This window comes from Orbicella faveolata, unplaced genomic scaffold (assembly GCF_042242905.1).
Source record: "Orbicella faveolata isolate gen_17 unplaced genomic scaffold, um_ofav_v1 contig_3, whole genome shotgun sequence".
In the NCBI taxonomy this organism is placed as follows: domain Eukaryota; kingdom Metazoa; phylum Cnidaria; class Anthozoa; order Scleractinia; family Merulinidae; genus Orbicella; species Orbicella faveolata.
In genome coordinates this window covers 8,165,634-8,183,518 of record NW_028301558.1, presented here as the reverse complement: position 1 = coordinate 8,183,518, position 17,885 = coordinate 8,165,634, and the positions used below count along the sequence as shown (strand labels likewise).

At 40.4% G+C, this 17,885-nt stretch overlaps 2 protein-coding genes across 3 annotated transcripts in view; both read left to right on the top strand.

Annotated features, from left to right (window-relative positions):
• The first annotated feature begins 1,938 nt into the window (after window positions 1-1,938).
• The window catches only part of LOC110061684 (b(0,+)-type amino acid transporter 1-like), a 31,823-nt gene continuing 15,876 nt past the window's right edge, over window positions 1,939-17,885 (top strand). The window contains exons 1-3 of one of the 2 annotated variants that reach the window (XM_020768536.2): window positions 1,939-2,220; window positions 3,976-4,106; window positions 4,784-4,960. The gene's annotated coding sequence lies outside the window, so the exon portion shown is untranslated. Of the gene's footprint in view, window positions 2,221-3,975; window positions 4,107-4,783; window positions 4,961-15,736; window positions 15,949-17,885 lie in introns of those variants that run through there. The other variant, XM_020768548.2, reaches the window with a different exon arrangement.
• On the top strand, window positions 10,624-14,291 carry LOC110061673 (uncharacterized). Its single transcript, XM_020768527.2, has one exon. The coding sequence runs from the start codon at window positions 11,478-11,480 to the stop codon at window positions 13,122-13,124; it is 1,647 nt and encodes a 548-aa protein (XP_020624186.2). The 5' UTR covers window positions 10,624-11,477; the 3' UTR covers window positions 13,125-14,291.

The window sequence follows — 17,885 nt, the reverse complement described above, 5'->3', positions numbered from 1 at the left end:
GGCTGTAACGGTTGTTATATTTTGTGAAAACTTAACTCAGCTGTAGGAAATATTCCTTTTCAGGCAAAGCTTTTCACAAGCAATTATACCTATCGAGTTGTACATGTCTTTTAAACTTTTCTACAAGTTTCTCAGTTTCATATATGTTAAAACTAATCTATATTTCTGGCCATGTTCTTACTGTTTAGAGCTGTTGCTACATAAAAATACTTATACCACTGTGTACTTTCCTTAAATTTCACATCCATCTAGCAGGAAACTCGGCAAGATCGTTTCAAAATGTTTTCGACAAGTGTTCAAGGGTCTTGAATATTTTAGGGTACCATTCCACCTTAATTAAGGTGGCTCAAAACAGTTTCCAGCACTTAGATTTTGATGGGTCATTATAACCACTCTTTGTCACTCGGTGCTACAATCATGGTATCACAAAACTACCCAATCATTCGTGAATACGTTGTTAATTCTTACCATTTTCATGACACAATGGGTTATCATAACAACAGTATGATCTGTTAAAAGCACCCTAAATTACAGCCTTAGGGGCTTATAATTCAAAAATGGCACAGTGAAATTTATTGCTGCGGCGCGAGCGTAGCGAGCGAGCAGCGACATAATCATGATTGAAGAAGAATATATAGAAGGGGGTACGAATTCTCGAATCCATCACTTTTTACCAGAATGCATTGCATTTAACCAGAGTGCACTGCGTCACTTTTTACCAGAGTGCCACTTTTTACCAGAGTGCATTGCGTCACGAACAACACGATGTCACACCGTCGAGCCGCCGTCCTTTTTCGCGTGGATTCCAGTGATAAAGATTAGTGGTAACGTTTGCTCTGATGTACTTGTAAAACGCTGTGAAGGAGATCGTGCTTGACTTTCACAACTCTTGCTTTTGTTCTTAATGCAGTATGTAAAAGTATGTAAAATCTAGACGATTAACTTTAACTATGATTAATTGTGACATCTTAATTTTAAACTTGATCGAATTCTTGAATGAAGAGAAATCGTCGTTACTGATCCGTGTAGAATAATTAAAACAAACGAAAACCGTAGAACACGCTAATTTCATATATGCTGCGATCTATTCCTTTTCATCCAAACAGGAATTCAAGCTAAAGCTTTAGCATTTTCACGCATCGCGATGGACGCGTTCTCGACTTAGTCTGTCAACATTCTAGAGACATTTAATGTGTACCAGTACAGAAAGAATAAGTTAGATTTTTGATCCTACCATTTCCACATCTTACGATTTTCGCTCTCTGGTAAAGGGGAGGTTGATGTGTATCGTTGTCCAAACATAGTTCAGATCACTACGTGCTTTTTTTTTGTCTCGATCCCTGGTCAGACCTCGCCATCGATGCGTCATCATGCATGGATTTGATTAGTCTCCTTCGCAGCCGTTATTAGGGTCGTCACGCTCCTCCCCACTAAGTGGGGAGGAGCGTTGCGTGACGACCCTAATAACGGCTGCGAAGGAGACTAGAATTTGATGTGTACAAGGGCAGATTTTAAGCAACACACTACGAATTGTTACTACTTAAGAAATAATGGTTAATGTAAATCTTAGAACGCGCAGCTAGATGAATCACTGCGTAAAATATGTCACTATCAACAGAATGTGCCGCAGTATTACTGTCTTTTAGATACCGTAGTTTATATTATCAAATTTTTAAAACTTTAAGATGGCTCTGAAGTCTATGTGGTTGCTCAAAGGGCCACTATTTTCGAGAAAAAAAATTGCTTCCAGCTGAGTAATTTTATTGTTTCGCCAGTTTCAAGTAGTCTTGTTCCCAGGTTCTCTCTCAGAATGAACACCTTGGGAACGAGGTTGGGTTTCGGGAAACCTCGTTCCAAGGCTTTCTCTCCTCTGCCTTGTCGCTGGGGCTGGGACAAGGCAGAGAAGAGAGAGCCTGGGAACGAGGTTGCTTATCGGAAGCCTGGGTACGTTGTTTGTGCAGCTGGAACAAACTTAAAGGACTTCCTCTTTCAGTTGCCTGTATTTCCGCCCTCCTCGTTAACTGTGTTTACATCTACCTCTCTTAGAATTTGACTGTTCAAGCTGCTGCGACAGTCAGACGTAACATAGAGAAGACACGAGGAACGAGAATCAAATTGAAAGGAAAAGAATTGAAAAGCCAGACACTTTACTTGACTGGGAGAATGAAGTCACAGGATCTCTTTATGTTGTTAAGCATGGCCAGACAGGAGGGATTTTCGGTGAGATCTCGATCTTGTTATGTTTTACATTGGTTCACTTTATGTTGTTGCTTTGCTTGGACAGCCAATATCAATGCAATCGCTGGAAAGTTCAGCTGTACTGATTTTTTTTTTTATTTTTAAATTGTTATCCTTAAATGGATAGCTGTGTTTGTCGGGCGCCAACACCCTTCGATTAGCGATCAGTTTCATCAATATCTTCGTTCGCTTTGATCTTAGTCTTCGATTCAGGAGTTTTCCTTGAACTAGCTATCTTAAAAATCAGTGCTTTCTACATTTTAACTTTTTGCTTGGAAGAGACACAAGAATCTTTATCATTTTCGGGCAATTGACTGGCAGGAATGGCCTCGTAATCAAAAAGCCTGTGAAATTTAAGAATACTTAAAAAAACCTGCAGTTTTACAGTGCAATTAATTCTAAATGCGCGACTTATAGTACAAAGGTGTGTGTCTTGTCTCGTGAACTTTGTACTTCCGCTTTCGCTTGCCAAATTCTCTTACATTCTTTTGATACTGGGAAAAATATCGCTGCCGTCCTTCGGCGAAATCTCTTTACGAGTACACTTTTCAGTTTTTGCACGTGAAACATGGAGTAGTAGTCAATCGTAGATCGGATTAAAACGCCCCGAAATCGGTACAAGCAAAAGAGATTGTGAAGCTTGGTGGCAACAGAGAGTTTAAGAGGCCGTGCGCCTAAGAAACGACCGCTGTCACGCGACGACATTTTCCAGATTCAACTTTTGTTAGCAGATGGTAATTTCGAGTTATTTTCTTTTTCTGCGTATTTTTCATCTTCCTTTCTCTTTTAATTCTACGTCCTTCTACTCAGGATGGTCTTCGAATGCCTAGCAAGGTTTAAAGTGGCGTTTAACACGCTATCCACGGCCGTATTGGCAAAAGAGAAGTGTTTCGCCGAAGTAGCAGGATAACGGTAAACACGGTAACTTTGAACGCTTTCTATAAGGTCAATATACTTTGGCCGAAAAATGTTTTTCCAGAAACGTGATGTGTATCCCTCCAATGTCTGATTCATCACTGTGATTGCTTTCAAAAGCGTTGAACTTTTGAGAAATGATTATTTTAAAATCAGCTCCAACGCTCCATCTAATTTAGTAAGCAATATTTGAAACTTTATTTTTTAATCGCTTCGGCAGTTTTTTTGATATTTATCGAATGATATTGCATTAAAGGGCCTTTTTCTTCAACACTGTGTAGTTTTCTCATTATTTTGCGTTGCGATAGTAATTTCCGAACAGTTTTTTGCGGGGCCTTATTTTCGGCCTGATTTTTCTGCTATCAGACGGAAAAAGTTTGCGGCTCGATATTTTTGGTTTAAAGCGAAACTGAAACAAAAGAAATTCATTTTTAACTAGTATTCGGTAACCCGCTCTACTTGGGAAATAAAAATCGGCCGATTTTCTTTTTTAGCCGGAAATCATCGGTCGTTTCTTAGCCGCAGGGCCTCTTAAAGCACCATTCACCGTCTATTACTTCGCACACGTGCGCACACGAGCGAGGTTGTCCTTGTCCGGAAATAGTAACAGATACTTTAGAGCACTTTTCAATGGACAGTCAAATTAGTCAGGCAATTACTTTGGTTTTGGTTTTGGTTTTACTGCGGTTAGAGATTGGCTGAGTAGTCTAATTGGTAAGTAATTGGTTCTGTTTTCGTTTTAGGACACTCAATTGAAAACCGCTCTGCTAAAAGACATTTGTATTTTATTCATCTTTCTGCTGTTTTTTGTTGTCTTTGTAGGTTTTGTTTCCTGTGAGTGAGGAGCACAGGAAACTACACCGCTGCATCAGTTTACTTGCCTCTCTCTCGAGCTGAATTGTCAACACACCAATTTTGAAGACAAGAACGGTCCATTGCGGTGTTTTTGGATGGTAAGTGTCTTTTTTGATCTTTGTCACTCATACCCTCAATTTCTCTTTCATATTGTTTAGAGGTAGTTCAGATTTACCTTCGCTGAAAGTAAATATGTGTTAGTTTTGGTTTTGCTCTATCAGCTCTCTCATTGGTCCAAGAATCACGCCGTGCAAAGAGCTCTAACCAATTAGAGCGAAAATGGGGCTTGTTTCAAGCAATCCGAAAAAAAAAAGACCAATCGTTGCATTTCTTATGCATTCAGTTTTTCCCGCGCTTAGCGCAGGTTACATCAGTGAGTTTGTTTCGTTTTTGCTGTGACTGGCCATTGCGATGACTTTGGTTTTGAAAATCTGTCCTATATTTGTACCAGGAACCGTACGCAATCGATATTCAGATATCCATATACTCTTCTGTTTATTCATGAATTACAGTGGAACCCCGCCTTACGGCCACTCCCTTTTATACTGCCACTTTGTTATAACGGCCACTTTATTCTGGCCCAAACAAACCTTTAATGCGGCTACCCCTCAGTTTAATAAGGCAAGAAGATTTTTGTGGCCCGTTAACGGTTGTATACATAACTGCTAGTGTTCTTTTTTCGCAGAGCCTGCAATCATAAAGATGATAGTTTCAAACCAAGATCAACGCTTATTGTTTTCATTAGCGCGTTTTTTTTTTCTTTCTCGATCGCCAGGCACGAATCACGCGGACCACTGCAGCCAACTCCAAAATTTCTCTAGACAACATGCCGTCTTCTTTAGCAATAACCCAGAAAATGGATGTAATGGCGACGACTCTTTATAAACGTTCTGGATCGGATTGCTGGAATCTCAGTTCTGAGTTACACTTGCCGCGATTTCTCACGTATCAGGTATGATTTTAGTACATTTCTTAGCTATCAGTAGATTTTGCAGATCTTAGATCCCAGCAAATTTCCCGGAGTAGGTCCCAGCTATCAACTTAAAAATGCTTCATTACTGGGGCCCTGTACCTCATTACAGGGCCACTATGGATACCAGCCGGGCAACCATGTAGAAATAAAGATTTAGTTTACTTAGTTACTTTTACTTAGCTGACGGCTAGAAATTTTGACGAATTCTCAGCTATTAGTTAAACTTTACCGCTGACCCTCTTTATATAATGTCTTCTTTTATTGGCGATACTCTGACGATTTGGCGGTTTAAGCCAATTTTGAGTGCTGGTTTGCGGGTACATTCACATTTATCTGGCGGTTTATGGTTAAGAAATTACCGCGCGGTTGCGGGAAATCATAAATTTAGCTCACGATTTTCGGTTTGATTTTGCGCGTTTTTGTGGCGATCATTCAAACATGGAGCCCTCAAAACTTGTACTTTTACGCTTCGTTATAAACGTCTCGAGCAATCTTTGTGTTTGTGAACAGTCCTGCCCCATTAGACGTCAAAACGTTTTGTTCGCTGGTTCCTGGATGGAGTCAGAAACAATTCGTTCTGTTCTTAAGATCTTGTGGTCTTTGTGGACAGAAATACGTTTACCGAGCTACCATCTCGTAAAGAATTTGTTAACAGTATCCTGTGAGTAAGGTGGTTTCGGTTTTTAGGAGAAATCGAAAGCGGTTTCTATTGCAGTTTTATATTCAGCAATTTCTTTATGTTTACATGTAAGAGCTTCTTAGTTCTTGGATATTGGCTGTGTCCATACTATTATGCATAATTTATCTTTTTCATTTTCCGCCTCGCGTTTGACATGTATCGCGTATACTGTACAGTTCTTTCAAAACCAACTAACACCAGCAGAATATTAGTTTTACAAACCAACGATATCACGTTGTTAATAAAACGCCGTTTACGATTGTTTCCTACTTTGTAAGTGATCCATTGAAAGTTCAGGAGTACCCAACGACACTTTAACTGGAAATTTAATATGTGACTTCCCAAGCACTGATTCTGTGCTCCCACGTCAATTACCATTAATAAGCAACTTTCCTGGGAAAAAAATATCCGCTCTTCACTGCTAGCAAGATCGACTTTATTTCATAAACTCCCAGCCAGACATAATGAAAATTTTGAATACCGAGCTAGCAAAATGGCAATTAGCCAAGTAGCCAGCCAGCAGTAAAGAGTAACATTTTAAATGCCAGCAAGGCAATTATAGGCGAAAAAATGTTCTGGCCAGCGTTTTGACCTAGATTAAAAACAAACGCATCGTTTAGGACCTTTATTCAACAGCCTATTGTCTGTTGACTATTATTAGAGACAAATTAGGAATATGTGGTTATTTTTGCCGCTATGAGCAAAATCTACACTTTGATTATCTTATCCCTTGAAAAACAATACAACTTACCATTTATGTTTAAGCGGATCGGACAAGGTGTCTCCCAGCACGTTGTTTTCCGATACTTCAGATGCCTTCCAGGTTCAGCATACGTGTGACAGTTTGGCACTTTACGTTCTGACATCCATCCATCCATCCATCCATACATACATACTTATAAAACGATTATAAAACGATTCACACTTATGTTTAAAATAAGATCCCTCTAATCCTTCTAGACATTCAGATCAAACTTACTTTCACCAAAGAAATGCTTGTTGCAAAATTTCTTTTATATAATGCTGTAAGGGAAATGAACAAAAACTAATATTGAAGTCCTTTACTACTACATATCGGCCTTACTTCTATATTGCTAGCCCAATAATGATTGTAATTTCAACAACAGCAACACATTTTATATGTTTACCCCGATTTATTAGTTTACAATTACTTCTAATGATTTTTTTTGAAAAATAAAGGGTTATGCCAGCTCCTTAAAACAACCAAAGGGAGCTGGTTTAGTGCTGATTAGTAACACCATGTCTACCTCAAAAGCACTGAAAAACGTGTTTTCCTTTTTCTTTGGACAACTGTCTTCTCTGAGCTTCCCACTCTGGAATTGCGAGATAAAAGTTTATAAACCACATTAGAATCTTTATCATAAAATGAGTAAAAAAAATCTTGATAATACATACCTTGAATGTTGGTGATCCATCTCACTCCATGTCACTGATCCATGCCTTACCCAAGACTGCAAAGCACTGTCAACACAACTTTCACAAAATTAATTTAACTTGAAAGCTAAACAACCAAAGACACTCACATTCCTAGAAGTAGTTTACCGTAAAAATTTCATAAATACCCATCGAAGGGATGTTTAAAGCCGTTCACCGTAAAAGTTTCACACACTTAAGTGCAAAGTTTCACAGCAGACCCCAGCGTTGTTAGGATGTTATAGGCCGTTCACCGTAAAAGTTTCACACAGTTAAGTACAAAGTTTCACAGCAAAGACCCCAGCGTTGTTAGGATGTTATAGGCCGTTCACCGTAAAAGTTTCACACAGTTAAGTGCAAAGTTTCACAGCAAAGACCCCAGCATTGTTAGGATGTTATAGGCCGTTCACCGCAAAAGTTTCACACAGTTAAGTGCAAACATTCGCAGCAAAGACCCCGGCATTGTTGGGATGTTACAGGCCGTTCACCGTAAAAGTTTAACACAGTTAAGTGCAAAGTTTCGCAGCAAAGACCCCGGCATTGTTGGGATGTTACAGGCCGTTCACCGTAAAAGTTTCACACAGTTAAGTGCAAAGTTTCGCAGCAAAGACCCCGGCATTGTTGGGATGTTACAGGCCGTTCACCGTAAAAGTTTCACACAGTTAAGTGCAAACATTCGCAGCAAAGACCCCGGCATTGTTGGGATGTTACAGGCCGTTCACCGTAAAAGTTTCACACAGTAAAGTGCAAAGTTTCGCAGCAAAGACCCCGGCATTGTTGGGATGTTACAGGCCGTTCACCGTAACAGTTTCACACAGTAAAGTGCAAAGTTTCGCAGCAAAGACCCCGGCATTGTTGGGATGTTACAGGCCGTTCACCGTAAAAGTTTCACACAGTAAAGTGCAAAGTTTCGCAGCAAAGACCCCGGCATTGTTGGGATGTTACAGGCCGTTCACCGTAAAAGTTTCACACAGTTAAGTGCAAACATTCGCAGCAAAGACCCCGGCATTGTTGGGATGTTACAGGCCGTTCACCGTAAAAGTTTCACACAGTAAAGTGCAAAGTTTCGCAGCAAAGACCCCGGCATTGTTGGGATGTTACAGGCCGTTCACCGTAAAAGTTTCACACAGTTAAGTGCAAACATTCGCAGCAAAGACCCCGGCATTGTTGGGATGTTACAGGCCGTTCACCGTAAAAGTATTGCTATTAACAGCATCAACCCTCGTTAACTCGTTAACAAAATGTATCAATCAGATCAATGTAATGTCATAAATATACACTGGACGATCAGCATAAAAGATTCACAAACTTAATCTCGTGATTTCATCAACAAATTTGCTCATCTTTTCCTGGGCACCTGTCCATGACATCGGGTAACGTTTGAAGCATCTTTAGCAGTGCTTCTTATAGTTCACGCAATTAATTTTACACCTGAAAAATGATATGTTTCAGAAAATGTAACATACTGCACAATCCCTCTTATACCGGCGTCCTCCCCACGTCCACACACACACACACACACATGCATCCAAATACGCATACAGCCACGGACACATAATAATATACAAAATTGGTGATACTATCGGGCCCCTCAATGTAAGATCTAGATCAAGAACTCTGTTCACAAAAATAGCTCATTCATGAGAGAATTCAATGAAATGTCTTAGATTTTAACTGATGTTACATTGCTGAAAATTACATTCCCTGGGGCAAGTCAAAGAAGCAAGGATTTAACTGTTTAAGAAAAATAATTGTGGAATAATTTTTTACCGCTCATTTCGTCATCAAACTATAACCAGAAGCGTGAATTCAGCGAATGGTGTGAACTGGTGCCACGCCCCTCCCCTATTTTTTCATGTGCCATGTTTCGCGCTTTGCCTTAGCTACATGAACTGAACCGCGCGATAATTTTCCACCACAAAATCACTGTCCGTGCCATCATAAAAAGGACAATAAGGTGAAATGTCTCCATTTCCGGTAACAACGTAGCCATACAAAATAACTTGTTCTCTAACAGAAACTGAATGTGCGAAAAACACGGGCGTTAACAAATGGGAACGCATAAGAAATTAAATTACACATTATTGTCCTGGCGCTATCGATACTGAAAGAACGAAATCTGGAATGATATGATTGCCTTCTGGTCTTTTCTCACCTTTGACATGGCAAGCCTTTGTATTCCCTTTTTAAATCCCAAAGTACAGTACAATTAGCATTGAACTAGATCAATCAGGTGTGTTGGTCAACAGCCCTTTCAGGGGAAATTTTCGGCGATATCAAAAGGCAGCAATAGGTAATCAGCCTTCAGTTATATAAAGAACACGATCGCACTTCAGTAAAGAAACCGATGGAAACAATACTTTCTTACACCGGGAAAAAATAATCATTTCAATATCTCGTCAGTTTGTCCAAGACGCGGCAAATGTGTTTCAATAGCTCATGTTTTAACGTTCGACGCGTTAAAAAGCGCTCATCATCGACTGCAGCACCGGGATCGGATTTTACTGGTCGTTAAAATTACAGAATTGAAATTACACTTGGAAGTAGGATCACTGTGGATGAATGCACTGACAATTTCGAAAACCCTTCCAAGTTCTGAGACATATTAGGCCTTTGCTTGCTTTCACTGTCTTCACTGAAGCTGCACTTTCCGTTGGGTTTGAAATACAATAGAGTGGCGAAAACAGTTTGAAAACCCGCGCCGGCATTTCCCGCACACATTGCTTAAACATTATCACTGAATATTAAATATATAGGCTGATTCAGCTAGTTCAACTCCAAAGTAGTTCTTACCTGAACCTTTGAATTTATGAGTGGAGTCCTCAGAGTTCTCTGGCTGCCAAACCCTCAAACAACTGGTCGGCAAAATCTGATTGCGCTTGAAACCGACCGTTGGACACAAAATTATACGGGAACAATGTTTTAGTTACAAAATATTACGAGGTTACCGCAGTCTCACCGGGCCTCAGGCAAAAATGTGAAAAGACTGCACGAACCAACAAACGTCATCACCAGATAACCAGTTGTCTCAAGGTAGAACATGAAAGCAGAACAGGCGATCATTTTCCGCGACCGGATCAACGGTGGTGAAACATGCAACTGAACGTGGGAAAAAGGAGCGTCAAGGGAAAAGAAAACGATCTAATTTCACACTATAAATGACAGCAGAACAGACTTCTATTGTTTGCTGGTAAATAAAACTTTAATAAACAACTAACATTATATTGTAAGCATGTTTTTAAACAAAAGGTCAAGCAGTCAGAGAGTGTCAAGTGACACACTTCAGTCAGTGGTTGCATCCGGAATGTAATTTCCAGCCAGAACTAATTAGTAAAACCACAATGTAAGCTATTTGAACACCAAAAAAAATTTTCCAGCTAGCTAGCTCTCGATAAGCTAAATTCTCAGCAAGATTCTGTTTAATGTTAAAATTCCCAGCCAGCTCAACTTTAGTCTGCAGAGCGGATATTTTGCGGAGCGGATCCGACGGGTACTCCTGAAAGTTATTGCTGCTTATCTCAATTACGGTTGAGTTTGCACGTTTTCCCTGTGGGACCGGCCCATGAAAAGAGGTATTACTGAAATACAATAGTGCTCAAAAACGCTTAATTGGTCCAAGCAACTATGGTCCAAGTTATCATGTAATATTCTACCATTTTAGGAAGTCCTTAGTTGCTTTAATATATCTGTTAGTACCAAAATGAGTTGACTTATTTAACCGTGACTGATCTTAAGTACTAAAGGAAATGGGTTTCGTGGCCAAACACGATTTTTTCCACAAGACTCGGGCAATATGAGATTTTTTCCCCCAATTTGCGACAGGTAGAAGGCGTAAATACATTTGTCTTGGTAACCGTCCTCTGGAAAGTGCCATCTAATTAAATGTAACTTAATTTCGTTTTACTGACATGTGGTTGGGTGCTTAGTTTCTGTGCCAAAGATCACCTCTTGACTCAGTTCTTTAGAGTCCAAGGAGTGCGTTAATTACATAGCCCAATTGTTTATAAATCCTGGTAACCAAACAAATCAAACAATTACTACGTGGCAATGAGACCCAATCAAGATTACCGATATTGTGTGCCTAAGCTATTTTCAAATATGTTCCAAGTACAAATTCGACGATAATTTGCATGTGGTCGGACAACAAACAATAGTGTATAAAGTGCTCAAACCAAGGGCATGCATGCAGACGCCGCGGCGGAGAGTTTTTTAATAGCGCAACGTACACTTTAAGTACGTTGCTTACAAGGCGAGCTATTTTGCATTTGTAAAAAGGTTTGAATTTGCTCAGTTGTTGACTAATTCCCATTGGTGGGCTAGCTTGTCGAGTAGCCAGAACAGCTTTAAACCTTCCTCTACAAGATTAAGCTTAGAACACGGACAATGTCGGCGAAGGGAAAAGCCAGAGACAAGAGTCTCTCAAAGCTCGGTAATCGTATGATAACGACGATGCTTAAGAACGAGAAATTAGCGGAAAAGGAGCTCGAAAAAAAGATGAAAGCTATCAAAGACTTGGAACGAAAGTCTATGGTGAAAATATGCGAAACGTCACTCGACGTGAAGTATGACATCAGACGAAAAAGAAACACACAAGATATGGAAGAACAACTCGCCGATGAGAATTTGAATGTCAATTTTACCCAGGGAAGGGTTTTACGCTCACCAAGTACATCCCGCAGGGGGAGTTTAAGGCCAGCGTCACCCAAAGAAGAAGATTTAGATGAAGCAGCGTCCATTTACAGCCGAGAGACTTCTATGTCTACGAATCCTTCGATTTTGATCAATAATGAACGAAAGGAGAACGATTCTGAACAAGACCCAGACAGCAGACGCTCATCACTTGGAAGTGTACAGACCGATGCGCCATCTCCGTGCGGGACGCCTCCGGACGAACCGCTTGCATTAGACGAGACAGAAGCTCGGAACGTGCTGGAAGTGTTTTCTCAAAGCGCACGCGGTTCTCGTAGAAGGCGAACAGCCCCGGAAATAACAGATCTTCCGCCGAAGCTACTCATTCAGCTGGCGAAAAGTTCAGTGGAGGTTAAAAGACGAGAGTCCACGCACGATGCGAGCGAGGATGACTCATTGGATCCTGCTCCACCAGTGTTGACAAGAAGACGTGGATCAGCGACGACCGAGTTGATGCAATCAAACGGAGAGAAACAAAAAACGGAGGAGCCAAATGGTCAGGACGTGAATTTTTCACCTTCTCTGCGGAAAAGGGGCTCTGCTGTAGTGGCAAACACGTCTGGCGAACGAGGAGTGAATTCTCCACCAGGATCTCCTCTTCTTCTCCGCAGACGAGGGTCTTCCTCGGTTACGAACCCCAAGCATTCGCTGTCACTAGAGTTGAGTGAAGTTCTCTTAAAGGATAAGATCTCGGAGCAATCTCAGTTGTCGCCTCGATTGAAACAACCCATTTCGCCCTTGGTTGGACGAAAAGGCTCCGGAGTCACAGCCACCCTTCGTCCTATCTCTGGCCAGCCGTTAGCTAAAGGGACAAATACGGATGTTGCGTCGGAGTCGATGTTACCAGATCTGAATGGCGCAGGGCTCACCAAGAGGCCGTCATCTCCTTCGATGCGACGGTCTCCGGTGCGAACGACCACCTCCTTAAATCGACCCTCCACCGCAAGGTCGTCTTCTTCGTTATCAGCGGATAGTGTCAGCGGAGAGGGACAGTCAGGGAATCTTCCGGGCATAGGAGAGTACGACTTGGGGCGGCGACGTGGGTCCAGACCCGGATCTGCAAGGAGTTGCTATTCAGTGCCTCCAGGTAGCCTACTATTGCCGCTAGACAGGATGCCTGGTAATTTGGCGAGTCGTCGAGGGTCATCAGAACTTTCTTCAATTGATCTGAATACTCTATCGCCGACTTCACCGCTGAGGAAGGCTATGGAAGACCCTCAAGCCACCCTTAATCCTGCTCCGGTATCTCCTAGTGTTTACAGGAGGCATTCGGGGACAGTAGAGGCTTTGCAGGGTCGTGTGGATGACTTCTTGAAAACGTTAGCAGCAAAAAGTAGTTGAAATACAGAAAAAGACAAAAAACATAATGACAACAACAAAATCGGTATTTCGGTGGCTTAGCTTCAGCTGTATAAAATTGACCTCACTGTTTGTCTTCACCGGGAAACCCAGTGGTTCATGTGGTTTGGTGGATGAAGTATTGCTTTCTCTGGCCTTGTAACTCAAGATTAAATTGGTTCATCACACCAATTTAATTTCATGATCCTTGTTTGTTTATTTATATTTATTTAAAACAGCACTTTTCACTGACAATACAAACTACACTTGAGCCGGAGAATATTACAGGCTTTGCCTCTAGAGTAAAAATATATTATTGGCAGTAATTATACAACCACTGGTTGTTAAACAGCAAGTTTTAGAGTAGAGCGGCCATTTTATTATACAAGCACCATAAAAGGTCACGAAAGTGGCCTCAACGTACAGAGGGCTTTTTTAACTGGTTAAAGCCACTTTTATATTCATGTGAGTGAAAGGAAAAACAACTCGATCGTGAAAATTATTTCTTTTTCGTCTTCATTTAGAATTTGACAGTTGTAAATTCTTTTAACGAAATGCTTCATTTTGTATTCAAAAGAAAAATTCATTTTGTACTCAAAAGAAAAAAAAGAGCAAAATGGAATAAAAAAACCTCGTTAAATACGATTAAGCGATTAAACATCAATAATTATATCTAACACCTGTATACATAAGTGTCACGATTAAGATGTTAACTACGCTGTTTGAACCCGTTCTTGTTCAAAAATACGGAAGATTCAGTACTGATCTAACGTTTTAAAATATTGTACATCATCGTAAGTAAGATACAGAACAATCTCAATCAAATACGTTTCCTTTTTTTCAAAGATATATTTACACCATGCAGGCTCCCTTGGGATTACAAATCCATTAGGGGCTTTTGTTTAATGGAAGTAGAGCAATTACAGGACTAATAGCAGAATTAAGTGTTTTATTTACTCTAACATCATCTCTGACGTAAAACACGTCTTTGACGACAGCTGCTTATCGTGTCGCACGTTTTCGTGATCTGCACGTCAACGGTTGAATCATACAATTGTCATTTGTTAGCGATAATGCTGGGGTAAACAAAACACTTGTGCTAGAAACTTGTCGATAGTTGTCATCCTTTTCAAATGGCAAGTCTTCAATTACACGAATGTTTAGAAGGAAGTGAGTCTGGTGTGAAATCACAATTGTTATGCGTCCAGCTAAAAGGGCAAAACAAAAATCACGCAAGTCCCTGGCATAATGAGATCACGTGATATAAAATTACCTTACTGATAGAGCAAATGCCAGGATACCTCAATATTCGATATGAAAGATTATTACACCTTCAAAGTCTTTAGGTAATACGGCTGGCTTCTGTCCGAGGATTCTGTTCATTCTGTCCAAGGATGTAGCAGTAATGTTATCACAGTGACTTCATTTAGCGCCCTCCTTGAACGTGGTTACTAGGCACCCCTATTCGAATTAGCGCCCTCATATTACGCCCCGTGAGGGACTCCCATATATAAAGGAAGAAGGGGAGAGGAGTGGCTCGTCAGAGATTTGAAAAGAATCCCTAAGAGATAGAGGGATCTTGTTCTGTGGCCTGTGGGCGTGGCTTGAATTGCTTTTCACACCAAAGAGGCACGAATTCTAAAACAACATATTATCTCCTGTCATATTTTTTCGGTTCAATACCCAATAAGGTATCACCCAATAAGGTACCACCCAATAAGGTACCACAAAGGCTCCCGCTGTGGACCTTTTGAGGTTGAACAACCTAAGAGGTACCAAAACCTCGTTTTTAACCCCTACAAGGTATGACGACCAACCCCGTCCTTTTATAGGGGAGTCTCCCCCCCGGGGATTACGTAAGCCAACGTATTTCTTTTTCTTCAGACTATAAAATTAGATTGCCCGTCCGTGGTTCACTTTCCCACTGAACAGCTCACAGTACTAAAGAACTGACTCGACTGCTACGTTATTTTCAAGTGAAACCACGAATCCGTTCCCGTTTTGTGCTGTTGTGATTTAGAATACCTAATCTCCTTACTCTTCTTATCTGGGTTTACTGCTGAGAGTCCCGGATGCCTTTGGTCAGCGCCAAGACTCAAGGAGCAAGCGCAATAAGGAACAAGGAGATTGCTGAGAAATGTTTGCTTCACTAAGTGTCCGACGGAAGGAAATTGCTGGTGGATGTCGGCAAATAGTCGAGATTGGTAGAGGAGGTGTTTGAATTAGTGGCTCCCATTTCACTATAATTTCCGATTATGGCTCCTGCTGGAAACCTATTCCTAAAGCCATTTGTACCCACTGATAGGAACCAGTGGAGGAGGCAGAAGAAATATGGAAGAGGGAAAGCTGGAAGGAAGCAGAATATCAAATTGACGCGGAGGTGATCGACCCCGTTCCCAGGCCTTTTCCCTCAGAAATTTCTAAAGGAAAAGGCCTGGGAACTAGGTTGGTAGGCGATTGTATCAGGCGTCCTTGTAAAAAGGAAGGAAGCTGGAGCGACCCGATTCAAGGTCTGGACTAAAACGATCTTGACACCAGTTTTCATAGAAAAAGCAGGTTAAAGAATACGCTGAGTAAATAAATGAATGTAGATATCAACAGGCGCGCAAATCATTTCCGTTTATCAGCAATTTACGCTGGCGGCCAGATCACCAATTGATCGCTGACCGAGCAGCCGTTTGACCCTGGGTGCTAGCTTGATACTTATCGCTATATTATGGCTCGGACTTTGATCACTCACAAGTGTTAGGGCGAGGCTATCGATTTCTATGCTCGATCCTACATTCCAAGGTTAGCGCGTTTTTCTAGGCGGAGGTCTTCTGGTGAGGTAAGAATCATTTTCTAACAAAGTTAACGCAATTGCTTTCACTTTTATTTTTCCCATATTGAAAAAAGCGGCGTTTATTTCTTAGGAAAGCCAGCTCGTTATCGGTTTGCCTTTATTATTATTTTTTTAATTACGAAGAAAAAAAAATTCACCAAAAAATGACATCTTCAGCTTATCTTCTAGTCTGAGAACGTTCAACATGTTCAAGAACCAAACAGTATTTTTTTTTCTACGTCCAAATAAAATCATTTTATTTCAAGCTGTTTCTGCATTAAAAATCAGGTCAATCCAAATTTTCATGGCTATGTATATATATTTGCAGTCGATCGATCGCAGCAATTTTCACAAGAAAATAGAAAATTTAAAATTAACTTAAACTGATGCCTATGAGTTGCGGATAACATAATCAGAAATTTCTGTACGGCAGGGAACCGATAACTTTTGCAGAATCTCTTTCGGCCGCGGTCTCCGGAACTCTTTCAAAAAAAATATTTTGACCACCAAAAAAAAAAAAAAAATGCAAATGAATCAAATATTGAGCCAAACCCACTTCTCTCTGAACTTTTAATTCCAACATTACATGTGGAATTTAATTTTTGTACACAACTTCACGAGTTGTGATCGGCGGGAAAAAAAATCGATTTTTCCTTTTGACAGGCTTTTGTCAAACGAAAAAAAAAAAAATGTAAAAGAGGCCAAGGTCCTTGTGTATTATCTGCCGTTTAAGATAAGGTGTTTTGCGGATGCATAACAAGGCCTTCGGAGTAAATGTATATTATAATGAAGCGACCAATAGTACGAAAGTAACTAAAATTAACAATCAGTTCAATTCAGCCCAGATGGTTTTAATTGTGGCAGTTTGACACGCGATCCAATAAGCCTGTAAACCAAATTAAAACTTTTTGTAGTTTTACACCTTTGACCTATTTCTGCAAAATTTACAATCATAAAGGAAAGGGTAATTCTGTTAGTTTTCGCCGAATCTGTAAAAAAGGTGAAACACATGGCAGAGTACTTTCAGTTGGCTCTAAGATAGAGAAATGAATATTTTAGTATCTGAAGAATTAAGATGAGAGACTATTTGTCGAGCATTAGGTGTTCTTTGGCGGGAAAGCGATGCCTTGTCAGAAACTGTTCAATCACCATGACTTTCAATTAAATGAGACTTATTTATTTCTCAAACATTTTCTAAATGATGTAGTCCATTAAAATCAAGGTTGCACTGCGATTGTAATCTATCAGATCTACTTTGGAGGATTGGCGTGAAAAAAAAAGTCAGCCGCGGAGAAAGCGACAAAGTAGCGCTGAACTTCCAACATGATATTGATTATGGTTGAATCCCGCTGACCGAGCTGAGGGCTGTGCGGAAGTGTAGACAATAAATCTCTCAGGTCAAACCAATGCGAGATGCGTGTTTGAAAAGTCGGGTAGATTAGCAGAATACATAAATATACGATTTTAAAACGAAGTCTTCACAGAAGAAATAACTATAACCATTCAGCAATGTAGTATCGCAGCCGGAAACCGGCTAGAACGGCGAACAATTCTTCTCATTCCGCTGGTTTACCGGTGGATAAGTCATATCGGCTTCACTGCTTTCCGACTGAGCTACTCGGTATGTTACTCTAATTTTTTTTATTTTTGCAGCTGTTATCGAGTTTATGTCAATGCTTTCATCAACCTCTTACAACGATCTCTGGCAAAACTGACAGCTCGGCCCTGATATAATGAAAGAAATTGTGCGTTGATTAAAATTAATTGTTAAAATTTATTTTGCAAAGCTATTATTTTAGTCATGTTTGTGTTGGGCCCTATATGCACGAAGAGCACTTTTAAAGTTGATGATCTACGACACATACAGTACACAGCTTAAGTCATTTTAAAAACGGAAGCTCTCTTGTTCGCTGCTTGAGGTAAAAAGGATTATTTTACAATTT

Coding starts and splice junctions, on each gene's coding strand:
- LOC110061673 (XM_020768527.2), top strand. CDS start 11,478: ATGTCGGCGAAGGGAAAAGCCAGAGACAAGAGTCTCTCAAAGCTCGGT.